The sequence below is a fragment of the Danio rerio genome, chromosome 5 (genome assembly GCF_052040795.2).
Source record: "Danio rerio strain M-AB ecotype USA chromosome 5, GRCz13ab, whole genome shotgun sequence".
Taxonomy (NCBI): domain Eukaryota; kingdom Metazoa; phylum Chordata; class Actinopteri; order Cypriniformes; family Danionidae; genus Danio; species Danio rerio.
Genome location: NC_141025.1, coordinates 1,616,966 through 1,641,572, shown reverse-complemented (window position 1 = coordinate 1,641,572; position 24,607 = coordinate 1,616,966). Strand labels below are relative to the sequence as shown.

Genomic DNA, 24,607 nt, shown 5'->3' with positions numbered 1-24,607 from the left:
GCTCAATGACAGGCTAATAGCAGCTGACCCGCTGTCCCTCAGAAATTATAAATGTTTAAAATAGGCACTATCCTTATAAATAAACTGCATTCCCGACTGAAAAAGCCTCAAAAGTTCATTATTATTAATGTAGTTAAAAGTACATTATATTACAGCTGCAATATTTAACGAAATGTAGAGTGTCCACCGCTTGTTGCTGTATGTCACAGATGTCAAACTCAGTTCCTGGAGGGCCGCAGCTCTGCACAGTTTAGTTCCAACCCTAATTAAGCACACCTGATCAAACTCTTTGAGTCTTTCAGGCTTGTTTGAAACCTACAGGTAAGTGTGTTGGAACTAAACTGTGCAGGGCTTCGGCCCTCCAGGAATTGAGTTTGACACCCCTGCTGTATGTAGGTGGAGTAATACACTGAAAAAAGTGTTGCATGCAGAACTGTTGCAAACTATTTATTTGTGTTGAATTTAAACAAACTAATTAAATTCAATAATGTTCAACTTAATTTGTTTGTTTAAATTCAGCCCAAATAAATTGATTACAACCACTTAAAAAAATGAGTTAATCCAAGGAATCATCTTTGAATATTTTTTTCAGTGTACACAAGGGTGAAGGGTGGGTTATTTGCTAAATTTCACATGGCTATCAGCCAATCAGATTCAAGAACCAGACAGAACTGTCACCAGATTAATGCTTTTGTTGTTTTTCTCCGCATGTCTCTGTGTGCAGGCAGCATGCGTGGCTTCGCTATGGGAGGTCAGCAGTTTCCTCCGTTCTTCGCTGCTGGGTCTCGAGCGTCTCTTCTGGGTCCTGTTCCAATGGGAGTCGCCATCAAAACACCACACATGGGGTTCCCTCGACATTTCACACCGCACGCTCGCTATTTCCCCAATGTAAGTAATAGTAATCATTTATTTTCGTATATCGCCTTTGAACTTAAATCTCAAAGCGCTTTACATAAAAAATACAAGGAGAGCAGAAAAATAGTTAGGCAGATAATAAAAATTATATACTGTTGATGTCAGAATTTGGTTTCCCAATTTCTGAATTTGCAGATTTTTCCAGCACATTTCTAATCATTATAGTTTTAATAGTTTAAATCATCTCTAATAGCTGATTTATTTTCTCTTCGTCATGATGACAGCACATAATATTAGACTAGATATTCTTCAAGACACTAGCATTCAGCTTAAAGTGACATGTAAAGGCTTCACTAGGGTAATTGGGGTAAAGCTAGGGTAATTAGGCAAGTCATTGTATAACAGTGGTTTGTTCTGGAGACAATCCAACACTAATATTGCTGAAGGGGCGAATAATATTGACCTTAAAATGGCTTTAAAACAATTAAACACTGCTTTTATTCTTGCAGAAATGAACAAATCAGACTTTCTCCTGAAGAAAAAATATTATAGGAAATACTGTGAACATTTCCTGAATCTGTTCAACATCATTTAGGAAATATTTGGAAAAGAAAAACTAAATCACAGGAGGGCAAATCATTTTGACTTCAGCTGTATAACCCAAAATATTAAACTTAAACACATGCTGCTAATTTAATTGTCCCGTATAGCAGCAGTATTTCAACGATTACACATTCTTAAATGTTTGCTAACTTGTTTGTAACCTGTCTAGCTATGTTCGTTCAAGATATAAATAACAGATTCTCTGTCTTTCATCTGTTGCTACGTTTAATTAAATGATTCACACTGTAAAAATACTCTTGCTGCCCTAAATGTTTTAGTTGAATCGAATGAACTTTTTCAATTAACCTAACTAAAAATGTAAAGTTAAACTTTGTTTAATAAAAACAGTTAGTTGAAACCTTTATGACGCACCCACATACTTTGTTCTTTAGATATACAATTATTGTCTGCACAAACATCAGAATTGTTTTATGGAAGATTTGTTTAAATGAATGATTCAGTGATTCACTAATTAATATGCACTGCAAAAAATGCATGTCTTTTTAAGTTTTTGTCCTGTTTCAAATCCAAGTATCTAAAAAATCCTAAATCAAGAATATATCCAAGAATATCCATTTGTACATTACTGAAATTTGTGTTTTCTCAGCTGATATGATTGGACATTTTATCATTTATACAGAAATCACTCTTAGGGTTATACAGCTGAAGTCAAAATGATTTGCCCTCCTGTGATTTTGTTTTTCTTTTCCAAATATTTCCCAAATGGTGTTGAACAGATTCAGGAAATCTTCACGGTATTTCCTAAAATATTTGTTCTTCTGGAGAAAGTATTGTTTTATTTCGGCTAGAATAAAAGCAGATATAGTTGTTTAGTTATGATGAATTTGATAAATTTTACATCCCTTTTGAGTTTGTTTTTCTTCTTGAATGAGTCTGTTTCTGAATGAATGAGTCAGTGATTCAATTATGAAGATCTAAATAACGATCTTGGCGCAAAGTCTAAAGTGCATGGCGCAAAAGCATTAAGGGAGTGTCTGAATCCACTTCTGCTATTTTAATGATGGATAAATCCGCTCTGCGCCTGGCGCATGGTCTAACAGGGTTGTGCTGATTTTCTTAATGAGTTCTGGGTGTGTTTTGAGCATAACCTGCATTAAACCATTCAGAGTCTCATCTCACATTCCCTTTTAGAGTCAGTTTCGTGGCTCCATGGAAGATTTGCTATTTAGATGGTGGACTTTGTAAGTGTAAAAACTGAATGCTTCACTAGCGAGAAAACAGTTAAGCAGAGCATCTGCAGCACGAGGATAAAGAACGAGCCACCTCCATTCAGCCTCTTTACTTTCTCTTTACTTCGGTGGAGTGAGGAAACCATGGAAACTCACTCCACTGAACACATCCATTAGCCCACATATTTAATTTCCTTTGTTAAGCGCAAATATTTGTGTCAAAACTATTTCTAAATTCATTTCTAATCTCCAGCAAAGGAATAAATGAACAATAACAATGAAGTGTGGTCAGAAAAATGAGTTATATTCAAACACACTTCCTGCTCTTATGCCCCATATGCTGATGCAGACGTCTCCAAAACCCCACAGCTGGATAAATCTACACTTGTGTTTAATAAAGCAAATGTAAATCTGCATAATAAATAATACAGCTAATAATAATCACATTATACAGATGCAGATCGCCATGAAAAAACTGAATAAATTGGTCCTTTACTTCCACTGTATCTGTTCAGCTGAGGGAACGGAACCAACCCTGTGACGTCAGGCACAGCGATATTCCGAGATGATGGCGTCCTAGGTCTGAAATCTATAGTAAAACATGCCATTCTCTGCTAAATGGTTACATTAATAGAGTTAAATACATTTTTATTGAAGTGAAAACTAATGTACAAAATAATGTTAGCTTTACTGAGTGCTTCATTCCCCCCCCTTTAAACAATTCTAGAATAATTTGTTGTAATTATAACTTTTTATTTGTTTAAATCAGGGGTGTCCAATCTTGGTCCTGGAGGGCCAGTGTCCCTTCAGGGTTTTGCTCCAACTTGCGTCAACACACCTGCCTGGATGTTTCAAGTATACCAAGTAAGACCTTGATAAGCTGGTTCAGGTGTGTTTGATAAGGGTTGGAGGTAAAATCTGCAGGACACCGGCCCTCCAGGAACAAGTTTGGTAAACGCTGGTTTAAATTGTGCATCTAAAATGTCTGTCTTATATTCTTGCTCTCCGTCACACACACAGGACTATCAGACCCCTCAGCCGGACAGGAAGAGGGAGATTGAGCAGAAATCAGCAAACATCAGCAGCGGCCATTCAGCAGCCAGCAGCAGCAACGGCCAACCAGAAGCCGCCAGAAGCAGCAACGGCCAATCAGCATCCAAAAGCAGCAGCAGCAATGGCCAATCAGCAGCTAATAGCAGCAGCAATGGCCAATCAGTAGCTAGCAGCAGCAATGGCCAATCAGAAGCCAAAAGCAGCAGCAGCAGAGGTACATAAAGCTCAAATATCTCATGCAAAAATAAAAATGTGTTATTGAGTGATGATATTTTATTCGATACAACATTTCCCGAGAGAAATGCTATTATTAAGAATGATTTTATTTTATTAAAATCATTTATTTCTATAATGATCACACTATATATGTATAATTTCTGATTTGATTGTATCTATGTTTTATTTTTAACATTAGCAACATTTACTACAAAGCGCCGTCAATATCGCAAAATATTTGTGATTTAACTATCGCATAATGAGCCCTGTTATACACTCATGCTGTTAGTGATGTGTTAATAAATGTGGTTGTTTTGATCCGATCAGCAGATGAAACCATATCTGTGGCCGATCCAGGATCTCAGGGGTCTTCAGAGCAGCCCGATGAACCCGCGGCCAAAAAACACAAAACTCAAGAGTCAGTCACACTTCATCTATTCATGAACTCACAGTCTGAAGTTAACTCCTATCTCAAAGCTACCTGATGGTGTAAAATTGATTTGTTTACTGTGTTTATGTTAGTAATGCACGATGTATCAGCAAATGTATTAATATTGGCCAATAAATGCTATTTTTAATGTTATTATTATCAGTCAGATAACAAAATTAGACAGCCAATTGAACTACTTGACACACTTTTTAAATTATTTTGCTGGTAATTTGGTGCATTGTTTGGTTTGTTCTGTATGTGATTATATTAGTGATGCACAATATATGAGCACCCATATTAATATCAGCCAATAAATCCTATTTTTAATATTAATTTTTTATCGGTTCCATAACAAAATTAGGCTGACATCTTAGACTGATATTAGCCAATTGAACCACATCACACACTTTTTTTATTCTTTTGATGTGTTTGATGTGTTCTGTATATGTTTGTGTTGCATTATATAAATCGGCAAACCATATCAATATCGGCTGAGGAATGCTAATTTACTTTTAATGCTATCATTATCAGTCTGATACAAACAAAACAACACAATTATTTGTTATTTTTGCTGGTTACACCCTTTCACACACCTTTTGTGTGCTACTTTTAATTATTTAATTATGAAGTGTTCAGTCACTTGTTTTCTTTATTTATGCATTTTTGGTCATTCAGTTGATTTTATTTATATAAAAGAAAGTGGACCATAGAAAATCCTAGTTTATTATTAAAGATCAGATCAGAGCTTTTTTAAAGTTAAGGTTTGAAAATATCAGTTGTTGAAAAATTTAGATTTAGATTTATCGGCTAATATATATATATATATATCGTCTCCAAATCTAGAGTTATCAGTATCAGTCAAAAATTACATGTCAGTGCATCCCTAGTTCGTATACATTTGAGTGAGATATTCATATGCTTTGTTTAGGTCAGAGGAGCCTTTGGAGAAAGATTCAGCTGAAAACACTGAATGTAAGAGCCCTGCAGATGCTGGAGGTATGGAGGATTTTCAGCTGTGTGTGGAAACTGTTCAGCTAGACGAATATTTTCAGCATTTATTTAAAGGGTTACGAAACACCAGGGGCCTCATGTATCAACGCTGCGTACGCACAAAAACTTTGCGTACGCCAGGTTTCACGCTCATAATCGCTCACGTTTGGATTTACTAACGATGAACTGAACGTGGGAATGTGCGCAGCTTCACGGCAGCTTTCTGGCTGGCGTACGCACATTTTTTGTGCGTGTCTGTTTTATTTCCATTGGCGACTCCTAGAGGCAGTTGTGTTAAATTCCTCTCTACAAAGTGTCTGAGCCTTGCAATGGCAGCTGTATGAGACGGGTTCAGTAGGTATATAAGGTTTCCATACCATACATTTGACCAGCTAAACATTAAAGCACAATTTGCAGCAGTCGCCTGTTTACCCAATGTAATCTGAGCGATCTACTGCACGCACATTGCTTTAAAGACACTATCTGAAGATGAATTTGCATGCGTGAATCAGAAACATTTCCATTCAATAAATGTGCAAATAAAATATGATGCTTATTGATATTAACTTATTGATGATTCCTACTTGTCTTTCTTGTGATAAATAGTTGGCAAAATCTGATATGTAGCGGGGGGAAAAACAAGAAAGAGTTCATCAGACGCTGGATTCGAGTCGAGTTCATGCTCGAATGTGTCAGTATATGATCACATGTGTCTTATGAGGTGCGCCACTGAGACTGCTAAGGGTACCGCAACAGTTTAAAGATATAAACCACACTATTTCTTTTTTTCAAAGCACGCAGTGCAGTACTCAGACCCAACTGTGTTAACCGCATCAGCTAAACTCTCCCACTCTATTTTTTTCTTTTGTTGTTAATTCCGGAGAACAAACTTGCAAATAACACCGCTTTTCTCCGGTCTACCTCCGAAAGCACCTCCAGTTCACATTCTGTTCAAAGTTTCTCTTTTTGCTTGCTTTTGACATTGCTTTTTCGTTGGGTTTTGCCATTAGCATAGTCATTAGCATATTCATACGGGGGAGGAGGCAGGGAGGAGTTTTGCGCTCGTGCATGTTGCGCTCAGTTTCACGTTCATTCGGATGTACAAAAGAATATGCGTGAGATTCGGCGTACGCAGTGTTTCATACATCTGAAATTTTTTCTGCGTACGCACATTTACAGCTTTATGCGTACGCAATGTTTTAGTATGATTTCCACGCAAGTCTTCGTACATGAGGCCCCAGGGGTCTGTTCTTCGTACGTGGATTACTCAGCTGGATTTGGTTATTGAAGATTTGACATGATCCAGGATCGTTTCGTTCTTCAAAGCTGATCTGAGAGTTGTTGTCATAGCAATAGTTCTGCTAGCTCAAGCCTGGTCGGAAGCAGGTTTAATTCATATAAACAGGATTACATCGGCTCAGTTCAAGCAAAGATAATACTGAAAGTATGTCTAACAGTAGTAGTTATATACACTTAGGAAAATACTATTTTTTAAAACTATATACAGTTATAGTTATTAATAAAATAAAGTTATATATTAATAAAACTTATGCAAACTGCACCGCCGAAATGAAAGTAGAAAGACTGCCGCCTGGTGGTGCAAAGAGAAAACTTATTGATACCTACTTTTTAGATCGCTTTAGTACAATTTGTGTATGATAATAGAAACAATAAGTGACTTTTTAAAAGCAATAATAGATATGCAGTGATAAACATGATTTGACAGTTAATATGACGGTGATTTGATGCTTCATAAAAGTTGCTGACGCCTTTACCAATATCAATATGCTTTTGTAAACATCCAGTTATTCTTTACACCGATTAAAAAAACGTCTACTATAATACTACTATGGCTACTATAATAAGGAAAATCCGCTCTAACTGTGAAACTAAATAAACTGCTCTTGACACATGAAAGGGCCAAGCATGCAGCCCACAACAGGGTGTAAAGTTGTTGCGTGTCATATTTAACAAGCCGTTTACTGCTAATTTGATGTAATTTTGCTCACATGGATAATTGAATATTAATCAGATGATGTCATTACGCTGATGTGCCGTCAGCCAATCGTTGCATTGCTGCTCATGATTTCGAGAATCGATAGATCTGTCCTTCACAACACACACTGCGATCTCAGATCAGTTCATCCAGACATTCTAATCTGATTCGCGAAGTTGTTTGAAGAACCAAATTAGCCAGAGATCAGTTATCAAGATTAAAAGATCCAGGATCTGCCAAATCATCTTAGATCATTCAAGCGCGCTACGAAGAACAGACCCCAGAGCACATGTTTTGAGCTGTTGACAGTCATATATGTGTACTCTTTCAGTGTTTAAAGACAGACCTTAGTCTAAAGGATTGAGTTACTCGGTGTACAGTTCGTTAATATCACTACAGTATTATGGGCTGAAAGATCTGCTGTAAATGCTGCTCTCCGAGTGTAAACATGTAAACACCACAATCAAACATTACCGTCATGGAAGATTTTCACTGCATTTGGTGACGGGATAGTCTATTCACACATGGCTTTCTGATGCCACCGAGTGCATCTAAGTTACTGAGGAATGCAGAGGCTTTATTTTCTCCCTTTTGCCGTTCGGTATCAAGCACTCCATTAAAACTACACTGTTCCAGCAGTGAAAACTGCAGTTAAAGTCCACCATTTAATAATACGGCAAAATATTTGATCACTGATGTCCATGTAAACACAGTCACAGCTCTCCTCTGCGTCTGTGTGTTTGTTTTGCCTCTGAAAATCAGCGCGTTCCCAAACAGACACTCCCATTTTTATGCACCTTCCCTCTCTCCCTCCCCGACACTCCCCCCTAAACAGAGCTGGACACGCCCACTTTCCTGGGTTTTTCCAAACTAGAGGTGTGAAAACACTCTGCTGGAACAGGGGGGTTTCGTGGCCCTTTAACAAAAATAAACATTTCTCAGGTTATTGCCGTAAACTAAAAATAATGAGTTATTTAAAATACAATTTCTGGTTATTACAGTAAACGTAAACTATAAATAATGTGTTACTCAAAATACAATTACTAACTACTGAGCTTATTTATCCATTAACTCTTTCCCGCCAGTAGTTTCCTTTTTAAAGTTGCCAGCCACCGACTCGCATTTTAAGAATTCAATTGGTATTGTCAATGCCTTGGAATTTATGGGTGTTCAAGTCAAGTAATTAAAATATGTATTGAGTATTTGAGTTACGTTTCAGACCAATTAATTAAAAATGTACTTGAAAAACTAGGTTAATGATGTAATTAGTTATTAATTACTTTTTTGAAGTCGTTTATTCAATGCTGCTCGGTGAACTTGTCTGTCTGTGTGTGCTGTGTTTCAGATTCTCTACCAGAGGAAAGTGTTGTAAATGAACCACCGGCCACTGAAGCAGAAGAACAGTGTCAAGCGGACAAGGTTGGTTTCTGCCTCTTTTCTATAGGCCTGGTTACACCTGATCCCTTCATGCCTTTTTTTCCCGATCTGATTTATGAAAACATTTACATTTGAGCACGTGAATGCATCTCCGCTAATCACATATGATTCCGACCTTCAAATCCTAGAGTTGAAGTCAGAATTATTCACCCCCTGTTTATTTTTTTCCCTAATTTCTGTTTAACGGAGAGCAGATTATTTTAACACATTTTTAAGCACAATCATTTTAATAACTCATGTCTAATCACTGATTTATTTTATCTTTACCATGATAACAGCAAATAAAATTTTACTAGATGTTTTTCAAGACACTTCTATACAGCTTAAAGGGACATTTAAATGCTTAACTAGGTTATTTAGGTTAACTAGCCAGGTTAAAGCAGGGGCTTAGCAACCAGGGGAATACGTCCCCCTCACGTTTAGAGACAGACCATTGAGAAACGAGTGATTAATAATAAAATGAGTGTAAAACTTATGAGTGGATCTTATTCAGCTGCCCCCCACACACACTTTTAAAATGTCCGCTACGCTCCTGGGTTAGGGTAATTCAAGTTACTGTATAACAATGGTTTGTCTGAAAAAAAATATAGCTTAAGGGGGCTAATAATATTGACCTTAAAATGGGTTTAAAAAATGTAAAACAGCTTTTACTCTAGCCGAAATAAAACAAATAAGAATTTCTCCAGAAGAAAAAATATTAGAGGAAACACTGTGAAAATTTCCTGAATCTGTTCAACATCATCTGGGAAATATTTGAACAAGGGGGGCGAATAATTCTGACTTCAACTGTATATGCAAATTTAACTGTGTTACACTCACTTGCGTTGACATCAGATACACAGATTTTAAAATATTATTATTTACAGAAGCGTAAGCTATATATCTTATTTGCCATTAAAACTATTTCATATGCAGGCGGATCCATGATTACTGTTATAGGCTAAAGCCTGATTATACTTCTGCGTCAGGTGACCGGCGTAACTCACGGCGCAGGCAACGCGCATAGCCGTGCATATATACTTCTGCGCGCTGTCTCTGTTGGTCTGCATTAACACTTCCGAAACGCTAGTTGGCAGTGAGGTGTAAATGTTCCTCTGTGTCGAGTTTCTTCGCTGTTTTGCTTTTCCTGAACACTTCCGGGATGTACAAGTGGCTCAAACTCGCTCATTTTGAGGCAGGAACCGGCGGACGTGCAACAACTTTAACTATGAGGTAAACACAAAACAAAACTTTCCATCCGGAGCTCCTTCACAGGACTCCACACTTGTAAATAATCGCTCGCGCCATTCGCGCGGCTCTCGGTCCCGCCCAGACTCGTCAGCGCTACCAAGCTGACCAATCACAGAGCTTACGCTACGCGTCGTTGCGACGTGTAGTTACATTTTTTGAGAGGTGCACGTCAGTGACGCCGATGGCCACGGCGAAGGGCTATGCGTCAGCGCCGTAGCATACGCCGGTGTTTGACGCAGAAGTATAAATCAGCCTTTAGCAAAGCATATGTTTTTGTTGTGCAGATACGTGCAAGACATCATTCAAAACTGTAAAGGATTTACATTAATTAGAGTATAACACCACATCACATCTAGAAAAAACAATTATTCTAAAAGTTATTAGACTGGAAACGAGACAAAAAATAAGCTTTTTTTTGTAGTTTTGTTTAATAATTAAAATAAAATGCAGAACACTTAAACAAAGCTGTATGTCTCCATATTCAGAACCATTAGAAACATTGGTAGACATGTCTTGTGTTTATGCCTCTATATTGTGTAAGCAGACCTTTATTTATCTCTCAGCTTGACTTGTAAGGTCAACTATATGAATATGTATGTATGTATATATATGTATGAACTATATGTATGTATGTATTAGGGTTGGGCGATGTTGACCAATTTGGCATTGTATGATGTCTAATGTGAAATATCACAATGGACGATGCCATCGTCCTCGTAGGGTGTGGGTGGTTGTTAAATATCAATTAATTCAGAACGAATTAATTAATTGTAGCCTACCGTTTTCACTACCTGACCCACATGGTCTTTGCTTTACCCATAACCACACCGTGAATAAATACATTTATACACAAATGACCACCAGTCAATCACTTTTCTCCGTGGGACTCTGGCATGAATAGGCAGTGATCTGTGTCATTATAATGGCTTTTCCCACAGCTGGTGGAGGAGACGAGAGTTTGTTTGGAGTTCACTGTAATTTGTATTGTGATTGATGATAACTTCATTATTTTATTATTATTATTATGAGGAAATAATAGCAAGTAAAGATGCTAGGGCTCGACCATTTTGGTCACATATGCACCCAAAATTTTATCTATGCCACCCTATAATATATTAGGAAGCATTTGTGCTAGTGCATACATTTTCACTGTTTTCACTGCAAAAATCACACGCGCGGATTTAGGAGACATTTTACAGAATTAATCTTTGCACCTAAAAACGCCAAACAGCAACAGATTAAAACAGTTGTTATGTGAACTTGCTGAAGTAAAAAAAAAGCCTGCAATGCTTGCCCCGCCTTTGAGTTCTTCTTATTGGCTCACTGCTCTAGAACTGAACGCAAACGGATTGGTTAATATCAGCTGTCAATCACTCAGTCAATGCCTTCAGATTATAGGAGCTACAACTGTGAAAATGTGAAGCGCTGAAGATGAGAGACTGAAAATAACACTGGCAGATTTAGTTTTAGAAACCACCTACAGTTACTAATAATGGCACATCTTATTAGTGATCATGTGCTGAATGTTAATCCACCGTTTACACTTTTCCAAGAGTGGATAGAAGACTTCCAGTGTTTAAAGTCCGCTATAAAAATGACTAAAGCCATTCAGTGTAAAGTCTGTGGGACGGGGTTTGCAGGGAACAGCGTTTGCCACTGAATCTACACATTTTAAGCGTGAGAGGTGCTGTATAATCCTTAAATTAATCCTCACCATGCTGTCAGCCCTGCAAGCGGCAGCTATATGTAAAATGTAACACAGCTCATGAAAAGACCGTTATTGCTATTTAGATGACATGCAAATAATAAGTTATATATCAATATAAATGTGGGGCGGAGAGATGGATCGCGATGGCAGCTCAGCATCGTGAAGTTTATCAGCCATCAACCTTAAAATGGCTTTAAAACTATTAAAAACTGCTTTTATTCTAGCCAAAATAAAACAAATAAGACTTACTTCACAAGAACAAGTATTATCAGAGACAGGGGCGCAACTACACATTTACTGAGGGGTATGCGGGTTCAAATTTTGTGTGATCCCTCTTATTTTATATTAATTAATTAATAATAAATGAAGACAAATTTTCAGATTAATCTTATAACTTTTGACATTATGTATGATTTGACAGTTTATTTTGATAAAAATAAAAACAAATCTAAACAGTTACATCTACATGAACACTAGGCTGTGGGACTGCATGTTATTGTGTTAAATGATTTTGAATTAAACAATAACAATATTATATTCGTTTAAAATGCAAAATAATGTTTTTTTAACAAAACATATTTTTTATTTTTATTATTTGAAACTTTTAATAAGGATAATTTAAAAAATAGTTTTGGCACAACGGCGCCCCCCCCATGTGTGGCGCCCCTATGCGCCACATATACTGCATACCCCCTTGTTGCGCCACTGATCAGAGATAGTGTGAAAAATTCCTGAATAAATTCACAGAATTCATATATATATATATATAAATACATAAAAAAACTAAACAAATAGCAGCACAGTGTTCCCCTCAGATAATGTGAAAGTGTGTGTGTGTTTGCTCAGCAGACTGATGCTGCAGATGTGGATCAGCCGATCAGTGGAGCTCCAGCAGATGCCGGCAGCTCTGATTCAGTGTCTGCAGTAAAGCAGCCGGAAGCGGCTCCAGTCCAGCACCAGCTCACAGACACGGCGGCAGCAGCAGAATCCTCCAGCAGCTTCTTCTGCTATATCTGCAACATCACCTGCCATAACCAGCAGGTACCATTACACTCAACTGTTCCCTGATCACCTTTGCTGCCGCTGTTGATCGGCAGACGTGAACTAGGGGATGTGTTCATAAAACTGTATGGCCATTTAAAATAAAATACCATGATATACAATAATATAGTTATGATATATGATATGATACATTATATATGATATGCTATTAATGATTTATATGATGTGGTACTTGATATAATGTATACATATAGCGTATGATACAATACAATATTATATATGATTTGAAATATGATGTAATATATGATATGAAATGTATGATGTAATATAATGCATATGATTCAATTCAAATTTTATTTATAAAGCACTTTAAAACAACACAGTCGACCAAAGTGCTGATAACAGAGAGTAAAACAATGTGTGATGTATCATATGCTATATTATACGAGTTATAATGTTTTATATATATATATGATATGAAATGATATAATATACAATGTTTTATTCATGATATATGATGCATGATATGATAAGTTAGTATATATGATCCATGATACCTGATATGTTGTGTGCGCAGAATTTCCAGAGCCATATGAACGGACTGACGCACCAGCAGAAGATGATGGAGATCCAGCACATGAGTAACGCCTGTCTGGTCACATTACTGCCGCGCGTCCAGGAGTCACTGCAGGGAGCAGCTCGCAAAGACGGGTCAGACTTTAGTTCTTTCTCAAATATGATTTACGGAAGCAGTGGCATGGTGAAAGGTTAAATGCGTGCAAGCAAAACAATCCTCCCAATGGGGTGAGCTTAATAATTGGGTTTTAGCTTTGAACTAACATTATTTAGCTCCCCCCATTGGCTCTTTATTTTGCTTATGTTATACATGAAAAGGGTCATATTTCGGTTATATGGGTCTCCAACATTATACTGATATGCATGCATGGTCAAAAAACACTTTCATGGTCTTATAAGCTAATCTGCGCTGATTGGACCGATGACAGCCTGTTGCGATTGGTCGACAGCGTTCAGCGCTAGACAAATGCCCAGCCGAGACAAATGCCCAGCGCGGTTTGTCAAGCCCACGCATTAACCCTGTGATCGTCATAACCCCCCCGCACGGGATGTATGAACGGTACTTAGCAGTAAAAAATGAAACCGATAGCGTGCACATCATTTACTGAGCGTGATTTCCGTGACCGAGCTTTTCTCCCTTCTCAGCTGTGACTTAGATCATTTCTATTTGCAGTTATTGCTGCGGCACCTCTTGCATGAAGTGTTATATGTTCTCAGGGCTTACCTGTACTCTGCTTTGCCCAAAGATCCCATCCCCAGCCAGGGGGTTGTAGTGCTCACCAGCGTGTAGCAGGCTGCCTTTGTGCCTAATAAACTGGCCTTATTTTGCACGCACCCCTGCTGTATTGTCTCTCCATTCTCACAGGTCTCATACACCAGTCTTTTCTGATCCTTCCTTTAACAAACGAATGAAAGCTGTAAGCGTGTAGACTGCTGAATCACTTATTTCCCCTCACACTTCCAGTAATATCCAGGTGAGCACAGCGTCTTCTTGACTCGTGACTTCAGGATCTGTTTGTCTGTGTTAGTGGGCGGGGCGCAGGTTTAAATTTTCCCAGGTTTGTGCCTATAACAACTATGTTTCGTAGTCACGTCACGCCGAAACGGCTAAAGACTCGTTATGAAGACGATTCATTCTAACCACTGTGAGTCGACTCTTTTTTTAGATGAATCAATAGTTTTAAAAACTGTCCGCTTTCAGATTTAAGCCTTAGCTGGATATTTCCCTTCACTTAGATCTGTATTACACACTACATGAAGCTCTTTAAGGAAAAACTCACTTAATTTTGACACATTATTTCTGAAAACCGTTTTTTTTTTTGCTTGTCAAGACAAAATGCTTTAAGAATGTTTAGATATTTGGACAAGCAAGACAAGAACCAAGTAAGAAAAACTGAAAAGTTAAATTTGCTCAAATAATGCAGTGAGAGGACATTTAGGGTGTTTTCACACCTGCCTTATTTAGTTGGATTGAATCCTACTAGAGTTCGTTTCCCCTTTAGGTGCGGTTGGTTTGGGCAGGTGAGAATGCAGCAATCGTACTCGAGTGCGCACCAAAAGCGGACCAAATAAGCGCACTGAGACCTGCTTGAAGAGGTGGACTCGGTACGCTCTCAAACCAACCCTGGAGCGGTTCGTTTGTGGTGAGAATATGATCCGTACTAAAACAGGTCCAACTGCAAAAAGTACTGCGCCTTTTGGACTAAACCAGCTGCCGTAGGCCGATGCGCTGTGCATTATGGGATATGGAGGAAAATATTTATTGACAGAGCTTTACCAACAGAGAGAGAGAGAGAGAGAGAGAGAGAGAGTAACATTACCTCAAGGATCGTTGGTAATATTTCCGCAAGATGAGCATGTTGCAGTTTAGCTAAATTATTTCACGCCTCCTCCTGAAGTGACGAGTGATGCATTAAACACTGATTTCCAGCCACGGCCACGCTTCATTCTCGTAATGTCTAGTTTGTCTAAAGCAGGGATACAATCAGCCAGCGCAGTCGTCCCTCCAGAGTAAAAGGTTTTGTTTACCTGCGGGAGTTCACTGGCATTTTCCCGCACGTGAATTCTGACCAATCAATAAGCAGTTTAGGAAATATGTTCAACAACATCTGGCCAATGAGAGATGTGGATTTTGTCACATGACTGCATTTTGGTTCGTTTCATCTGGTTCGGACCAAAGCCAGCAGTGTGGTGGGAAAACGACCCAAAGACGGCAGAAGATGCAACAATGTATCATTTATTACCCTTGATGCGGACCAAATGAAGTGAACAGCAGATGTGAAAGCACCCTTAGTTTCCTGCTGCTTATATACATATCTACATATACCACAGAAACGGTATAACAGAAAAACTTGACTTTTCTTAAGCCTGATTTATACTTCTGCGTCAAGTGACCGGCGTAACTCACGGCGCAGGCAACGCGCGTGGCTGTGCATTTATACTTCTGCGCGCTGTCTCTGCTGGTCTGCATTAACACTTCCGAAACGCTAGTTGGCAGTGAGGTGTAAATGTTCCTCTGTGTCGAGTTTCTTCGCTGTTTTGCTTTTCCTGAACACTTGGGGATGTACAAGTGGCTCAAACTCGCTCATTTTGAAGTAGGAACCGGCGGACGTGCAACAACTTTAACTATGAGATAAACACAAAACAAAACTTTCCATCTGGAGCTCCTTCACGGGACTCCACACTTGTAAACAATCGCTCGCGCCATTCGCGCGGCTCTCAGTCCCGCACAGACTTGTCAGCGCTACCAAGCCGACCAATCACAGAGCTTGCGCTACGCGTCGTTGCGACGTGTAGTTACATTTTTTGAGAGGTGCACGTCAGCGACGCCGATGGCCACGGCGAAGGGCTATGCGTCAGTGCCGTAGCATATGCCGGCGTTTGACGCAGAAGTATAAATCAGCCTTAAACCGCAGCAACCCTGAAACTGGTTATCATCCCATGCCTAGTGTGCGTCCCTAATTGTTTTAATTTTTTCCCCCATTTGTGAACTGGTCATGTGCAGTGAGAAGAGGCCTGGTCTGCAGAGATGGTGCTCCACCTGCCAGACTCACTTCACCAGCAACGTCATGGAGCACCGCAGAACCAAGGAGCACAAGGTGAGCGGGAAGCTGTAAAGTGGCACACAGTTGAAGTCAATATTATTCACCTTCCTGTGATCTTTGTCAAATATTTTGCAAATGATGTTTATTAGACTCAGGAAGTTTTTACAGTGTTTCCTCCAGAGGTGGGAGTAAGTCACACATGTGCAAGTCTCAAGCAAGTCATTTTTTGTCAGACTTTCATCACTAGTGAATCAGATGGCTTTCTGCTCAGGGGAATGAGTGTGCTTACTTCAAAGCCATTAAAATATTATACTATTAATTAAACGAGACCCTAAATGACAAAACCAATCTTAAAGTGCACATGTACATTTTTTTTAGGGGAATAAAAACAGAATATCTTTAAAAATGTTCATAAATAATCATATTTACAAGATTTAAACATGTAGATTATTTAAGGAAGGCTATTGCTTTGATTACTAATGGTGTAGGTATATTTTGCAGCAAGTTTAAATGAGTAAGGAGAGAGGAATTTTCCACTACATCGATCACGGATGTTTGGTTAAAATAGGCGGATACAAAACAGTGTAGAAGAATGATAATAACTGTAAAAAATGTGTCACTAAATATACTTAGACCGAGTCAGACTAAATAGTATAAACTTTGATTAGCCGTCTTGTTTTGTAATCTTTAAACCATTTTTCCATTGTTGATCACCGCATTCTGATGGCTGAATGGCAAAAGAATCGTTCAAATGAATCTAATGAATCATTTAAAGCGGTTCTTCTGAAACAAATGATCCAGTCCAGATCCAGTTAATATTGCGCATGCGTGACTTAGAACTTTCGGTTTTGTTTTGTTTTTAAATGCATAATATATAACAAACGGTTGCGTATTTAACAAAAACAAGTTTTTTTTCAAGTCATTTAACTCAAGTCCAAGTCAAGTCTCACGTCATGACAGCCAAGTCCGAGTCGAGTCTTTTTTGGATATTTGTCAAGCAAGTCTCAAGTCCTAAATTTTGTGACCTGATTTCCTCTAATATCTGTTCTTCTGAAGAAAGTCTATTTGTTTTATTATGGCTAGAATAAAAGCAGTTTTTAATTGTTTTAAAGCCATTTTAAGGTCAATATTATTCACCCCTTCAGCAATATTAGTGTTGGATTGTCTCCAGAACAAACCACTGTTATACAATGACTTGCCTAATTACCCTAACTTTACCCTAATTACCCTAGTGAAGCCTTTAAATGTCACATTAAGCTGAACACTAGTGTCTTGAAGAATATCTAGTCTAATATTATGTGCTGTCATCATGACAAAGAGAAAATAAATCAGCTATTAGAGATGAGTTATTAACACTATTATGATTAGAAATGTGCTGGAATAATCTTCTCTCATTTAAACAGAAATTAGGGAAAAAATATACAGCAGGGCAAATAATTCTGACTTCAACTGTATGTTAAAATGAAGCAACATACTTATTTTAATCTTTAAAAATATATATAATATAAATAATTTTTGTTAACTTCCAGTTGCAACCATATCCGATCTAGCAACACCCGAGTTCCTTCTCCTCCGCCGTGATATAACAGTAAATAAAATAGTTGTCATGCTAACTTTCTCGCAACAGTTGCCCCTCCCCGAGCTCTTCTGATTGGTCCACTTCTGTGAACTGACAGGAATGAGCTGCGCTGTGTGTAAAGGTTGAAGATCTTTTAACTTGACATGCCATCTTAAAAAAGCGGATCTTCAAAAGAAGCTGGTGTATCAGTCAAACACATCTGTTTACATTGAGCAACAATAGAACAGTAGCGCAATGCAAAGGAAAAACGCATTCTGTGAACGGCCCCTTAGTGATGCACAACCCACATCAGACACTGTGGACAGGTGATGTAAACAGAAGATCCTGCAGCCGATTGTAATAAAGGTGTGTTTATGTGTGTGTGTGTGTGCAGCGCTTCAGTCACTCCTCCAGCTGCAGTTGTACCGTCTGTAAGCTGAACTTCAGGACGGCCAGAGAGTTTGTGGAGCACATGCAGTCGGCGGAGCACAAGCAGAGAGTCCAGCAGGTCTGAGCTTGGTTTTTTATAAGGAAATGATGCTTTAAAATTTTCAGTACAAGATCAGAAATGTTTTTTTTGCACATTTTTAGTCTCACCCTAAAACTTGTGTGCACAATTATGATTAGTGCTGCACGGTACATGGTTTCAGTGTCTATATCGTAATGTGGTCATTCGCAATAGTTACATCGCAGCATATGCAGTGTTCAGTCTGGATTATAGTTTATCTTTAGCATGTTTGTGAGTAATGTGACTAACAATTTTAAAACCATTCAGCCATAAAAATGTACCAGATCTTGATTTATGCTTGTAGATTGTTTATTATATTTTGTGCAAATGCACTCCTGTACAGAAACATCCCAATCAATCTAAAATGATCAGCTTTTTCCAAGTAGATTTACACTGCATCTGGAAAGTATTGACAGCGCTTGACTTTTCCACATTTGTTTATGTGACAGCCTTATTCCCAAAATGGATTAAACTTATTTATTTCCTCAACATTCTGCACACAATTTGCCATAATGACCATGTAGAGAAAGAGTTTTTGAATTTGTTGCAGATTTATTCAAAATAAAAGCTGTAAAATCACCTGTACATCAGTATTCACAGCGTTTGCTCAATACTCTGTTGATGCACCTTCGTCAGAGATTACAGCCTCAAGTCTTTCTGAATATGATGCCACAAGCTCTGCACACCTGTCTTTGGGAATGTTTGCCCATTTCTCTTTGCAGGACCTCTCAAGCTCTATCAGGTTGGATGGGAAGCGATGGTGTACAGCCATTTTCAGATCTATCCAGAGATGTTCAATTGTATTTAGGTCTGGGCTCTGGCTGGGCCACTCAAGGAAATTCACAGAGTTGTTGTTGTGCCACTCCATTGATATTTTGGCGGTGTGCTTTGGGTCATTGTCCTGCTGTAAGATGAAGCGTCGCCCCAGTCTGAGGTCACTCTTGTGCAGGTCTTCATTCAGGATGTCTCTGTACATCGCTGCATTCATCTTTCCCTCTATCCTGACTAATCTTCCAGTTTCTGCTGCTGAAACACATCCCCACAGCATGATGCCAACACCACCATGCTTCACTGTAGGGATGCTGTTAGCCTGGTGATGAGCGCTGCCTGCTTTTCTCCAAACGTAACGCCTGGCGTTCACTACAAACAGTTCAGTTTGAGTCTCATCAGAGCAGAGAGTTTAGTTTCTGATGCTCTGAGAGTCCTCCTTTTGGCAAACTCCAGGCGGGGAGTGTCTTCCGTCTGGCCGCTCTACCATACAGGCCTGATTGGTGGATTGGGACCATCGGGTTATTGATCACCGCCCTGACTAAGGCCCTTCTCCCCCGATCACTCAGCTTAGATGGTCAGCCAGCTCTGGAAGAGTCCTGCTGGTTAAACATCTTCCACTGACGGATGATGGAGGCCGCTGTGCTCATTGAATTTTCAGAGCAGCAGAAATGTTTCTGTAACCTTCCCCAGCCTTGTGCCTCCAGACAATCCTGTCTCTGAGCTCTACAGGCAGTTCCTTTGTCTTCATGCTTGATTTGTGCTTTGACATGCACTGTCAACCCTGAGCCCTTATATAGACAGGTGTAGCCTTTTCAGACCATCTCTTATCAACCAAGACTTTTGAGGAAATAAATGAATGTAATCCATTTTGGAATAAGGCTGTAACATAAAAATGTGGAAAAAGTGGAGCGCTATCAATACTTTCCAGATGCACTGTATTCTAGTGAAAGAAATTGATCTGCATTAAATAGATCAGTTTAAAATGATTTAATGCAAGATCAAATTTAACAAATTTATTTGCGTTCAGTGCATATTAGATGCATGTGTCTTTACTTCAAATAACTTACAGGTCAAATAATGTTAAATGTAACAAAAATGAAGCAGCACACTTATTTTGAGCTGTACTTGTTTATATATATATATATATATATATATATATATATATATATATATATATATATATATATATATATATATATATTTAATCGCATTAAAAGAACAATTTAATTTGACCCAATATATATATATATATATATATATATATATATATATATATATATATATATATATATATATATATATATATATATATATATATGTGTATGTATGTATTTATTATGTGTATGTGATACACACACATACATAGGAACAAAACTAATGTTAGATATATAAATTTAAATGAAATTTGAATCATACACACACACACACACACACACACGCACAGACATTTTATTGCTAAATATAAATATTTTCTCAAATATATGCACACCTGTGTGTATTTATATATACATACATACTATTACACACACTTAAATCATGCCCGAAAAAAACTTGTATTTTGGATGTGATTAACTTTTGCCCAGCACTGTTATAGACAGAGATAGATAGCTAGATTGATGGATGGAGAGAGAGAGAGATGGGATTGTGATTCACCAAATGATTCTTGTTCTGATAGCGGCAGACAATAGAGTCGCACACAGTAAAAGTGCATTATAGTGATTTTTTTCCCCCCTAAATTGTTGCACTTGTATTATTATCAATTTTTAAATGATTCCTTTTCTGATTCTTGAAAAGCCCTTTACATCATTGTCTTACAGAAAATATAAACATATAGATATGGTCACATTAACATGACAAATAAATGCTTTGACTAGCACTCTGGCAGTGCTCTAATGGAGTGAGTTTTGTTGTTTGTCAGCTGTGGAAGGAGTCTGGCTCCGGTTCTGTGGAGGAACTGAACACTGTGATGTTACTGGGAGAAGACGATGGAGAATTCTGCAGCGACGATGAGCGTGAGGACGAGGAGAACGGCAAGGTGGGTGTGTGTTTTCTGCTCTCTAACTCATTACGCCTGCAGTAGAGCATCAGCGGTTAATTGAAATGAAATCGTTGGGTTGGTCTTCTGTAGTAATGCTAGTATCTTGCAAAATAAAGTGTCTGTGTGTGTGTGTGTGTTCGTCTTCCAGGAGGGTCTTTCTGCACAGATGGAGGTCACAATGGAAGATCTGGATGAAGACGAGGAGTTTGACTCAGACACAGTGTATGGTGAGTAATAAACACAAAATAATATTAATGTGAACAGGGTAAGCGAAATAAACTTCTTTCAAAGGGAAAACAGCATTATTTTGCTTTCCCCATTCCCCCAAAACAACATTATTTTGCTTTTTTTTTTTACTGCAAAAATAAGTGCATTTATATATAAAAGTAAAAAGTGGCGCCAAATAAAAGAAAGCAATATAACAAATAGCCCAAAACTAGCTGAAAATGACCCTCGAAACTACCTCACAGAAAATAAACAAACAAAATATCTTCATTTGCACCAAGCGGCAACCTCCCGCTCTCCCTCGTGAAGCAAATACGGAAGTACAGAAATCCCAGAAGGGATGGAACATTTTTTATTTTTATTTTTTTTAAAGACTTTCTACTTTTAAACTTTTGTGACAGAAATAAAGCGTTTATTTCTATTTATAAAGCATTTAGAATTTAAAGCATTTAAAGCAATAAAACATTTATATATATATATATATAAATAATGATAAATAGCATGACAATAATAACAGCAACAATATTAAATAAAAAGGAGTAAATAAAATAATAATAATAAAAAAATAATAATAAAAAAATAAATAAAAACATGATAAAAGTAGGGGAGGGGGGGAATAAAAAGGGGGGGGGGGGGGTTGGAGAAGGTGATGTCAATGAATGAACAAACTTAGAAGCGACTGAAAGTAAGTTATGAGGGGTTGCCATTTATCATAAAAAGATGTGTAATTGGCAGAGCGAGAGCATCTGATCTTTTCTACCTTCAGAAAGTACATGGTGTCCACAAGCCACTGTGAAACACTTGGTGGTTTAGTCGACTTCCACAGAAATAAGATCCGACGTCTAGCTAATAATGAGGTAAAGGCAAGTACCTCATATTTAGCTTTTTTTTAAGGAAAAACTCGCATCATTATTTCTCTAAACAACACTATATCTTTGCCTATCTAGAAAAGGCGCCTTTTAATTTGAGTTTGGACTAAAAACAAGACAAAAACTCTGAGTAAGAACATGTTTTGCAGTGTATCGTGTGAAGTATTCACGTTTCTTATTAAATTAATTGAAATGCAGTGCCAATGATGCAATTACTGCTTAGCAAGTCACCCAAGTCACTATAGAATAATCGTCTTCTGCATGTGTGATTTGTAACCCTGTGTTTTGGTTGTTGTCATCAGGATCTAGTTTTGTGGTTCCTGTGTCCGGGTTTCTCTGTCGACTCTGTGATCAGTTTTATCACTATGAGTCTTCGGCTCGACACGCTCACTGCAAGACCCTCAAACACTTCCAGAATCTGAAGGTACGCCCAAGATAATGCTAACAAAGGAAAAACACAACATCTGTGGTAGTTTTTAACTGGATAACTTTGTATTGTGTCAATTAAGAGACAACGCTTTCCTACCCTACACAGGTTTTTATTGCAATCCGTGTTTTAGGTGTATTAGGATAATATTATGACATGTGCTGAGTGTGGAATGAGCTGAAATTAATTACATTTAGGAGCGAAATATAAGGCATGCATGCATACAGTGGTGTGAAAAAGTTTGTGTCACACTTTAATATTTCAGATCATCAATAATTTAAATATTAATCAAAGTAAACGCATCATGCAGTTTGGAAACAAAGCTTTTTATTACTAAGGGAAAACCCGAAATCAGTAATTCACACCATTGTATGTATGTATGTATATGTATATATATATATATATATATATATATATATATATATATATATATATATATATATATATATATATATATATATATATATATATATATATATATATATATATATATATATGTATGCATGTGTGTGTGTGTATATATATATATATATATATATATATATTTTTTTTTTTTTTTTTTTTTTTTTTTGTATATATATATATACAACAGTTCTGTCTGGATCTCGAATCTGATTGGCTGATAGCTGTGAAATATTTAAGTAATATCATCATCTGTACAGCCTCTTTACCCTTTGTGTATTACTCCGCCCACATACAGCCAGCAACAAGCAGAGACACTACAGTTTGACAAATATTACTGCTGTTAGACAACCAAATATACTTTTGAGGCTTTTTTAGTGGAGAATGTAGTTGTTTAGATTGCAACTATGCAGTTTATTTGCAAGAATAGTGCCTATTTTAAAATATTTACAATTTCTAAGAGAGCTCGTCGGCGACAGTTGACGTTTTCTATCCACAAGATGGCGACAGAACCGCATAATAAGCCCTAACGCTTAGAAGATACAACAGTCTGATTTCTAACTACAGCAGATCAAATCAATATTAAACTGGTAAGCACACCTGCCAACACTTCCTTTTTTTATGGGAGTATCCTGTATTTCAGTCTCCCGCAAACATCCCGTTTTTATTTCCTTCTAAAAAAACTTTTAAGCGAAGTCTGCATGTGTTTAGAGTTATTCCTTATCGCAAACACAACAGCAGTCTGGTAACGTTAGTGGATTCGTTGTTATGATTCGGGGTTAATTATTGTGAAATCCCGATTGCAACAGAGAAATACTGTAGACTGTAACACTGTAAGAAGATATCTCTGCAGACTGATGGCATTTCATGTCATGTTCAGCCTTATAACCTTAACGTGTATGCAAAATCAGCAGTTTTGTCATCACTTTAGACAGAGTAATTGAAACACTAGCTCTACAGTGACGTTGGTGAATAGGTAACGGCTTCTGCTGTTCTGACGTCAGCTGCAGATGTGAATGAATGGCGGAAGAAAGTAGTTCCTAATAAAAAAAAGGGTTTTTAGACTCTGTGTTTGATTTTCTTATTTATATACAGGATTGTGATGTTGAACTGTTATAAACGCAATATCACACTCGTAGCAGTGCAATATGGCTGTATATCAGCACTGGTGGGACGCTAAGGCACTTGGCCTACGGCCTCATGCCAACGCACGCCTCCCACCATTGCTTATATACAGCCATATCGCACTGCTACTCGTGTGATATTGCTGTATATACTATATATATTTACGTGTGTGCATGTTTTATGTCTGTGCATACTTTCTATAGGTGTAATATGCTTAGTACAGTAAACACTGCTTAGTAAATGACTCCTAAACCCAACCCTCACAAGAAACCTGTGGGAATTTTGAATGTGAAAAACTTTGTTATTATTGCATTACAATCAAAACCAGAAAATTTATTATTAATCAACTAATTA

The 24,607-nt window shown here is 37.7% G+C and overlaps 1 protein-coding gene across 16 annotated transcripts in view; it reads left to right on the top strand.

The window, feature by feature from the left end:
- Window positions 1–24,607, top strand: part of ciz1a (cdkn1a interacting zinc finger protein 1a) — a 33,160-nt gene that overhangs the window by 5,445 nt on the left and 3,108 nt on the right. For 4 of the 16 annotated variants that reach the window (XR_015489904.1, XR_015489902.1, XM_087251144.1 and 1 more), the window contains exons 4-15: window positions 725–888; window positions 3,669–3,915; window positions 4,248–4,335; window positions 5,276–5,343; window positions 8,679–8,752; window positions 12,558–12,749; window positions 13,288–13,421; window positions 16,291–16,384; window positions 18,283–18,396; window positions 21,086–21,202; window positions 21,354–21,432; window positions 22,602–22,723. Coding sequence is in view for 8 of the 16 variants with exons in the window: in XM_087251144.1 (XP_087107270.1) it covers window positions 725–888; window positions 3,669–3,915; window positions 4,248–4,335; window positions 5,276–5,343; window positions 8,679–8,752; window positions 12,558–12,749; window positions 13,288–13,421; window positions 16,291–16,384; window positions 18,283–18,396; window positions 21,086–21,202; window positions 21,354–21,432; window positions 22,602–22,723 (1,493 nt within the window). In the remaining 8 variants the exon portion in view is untranslated. 16 annotated transcript variants of the gene reach the window in all.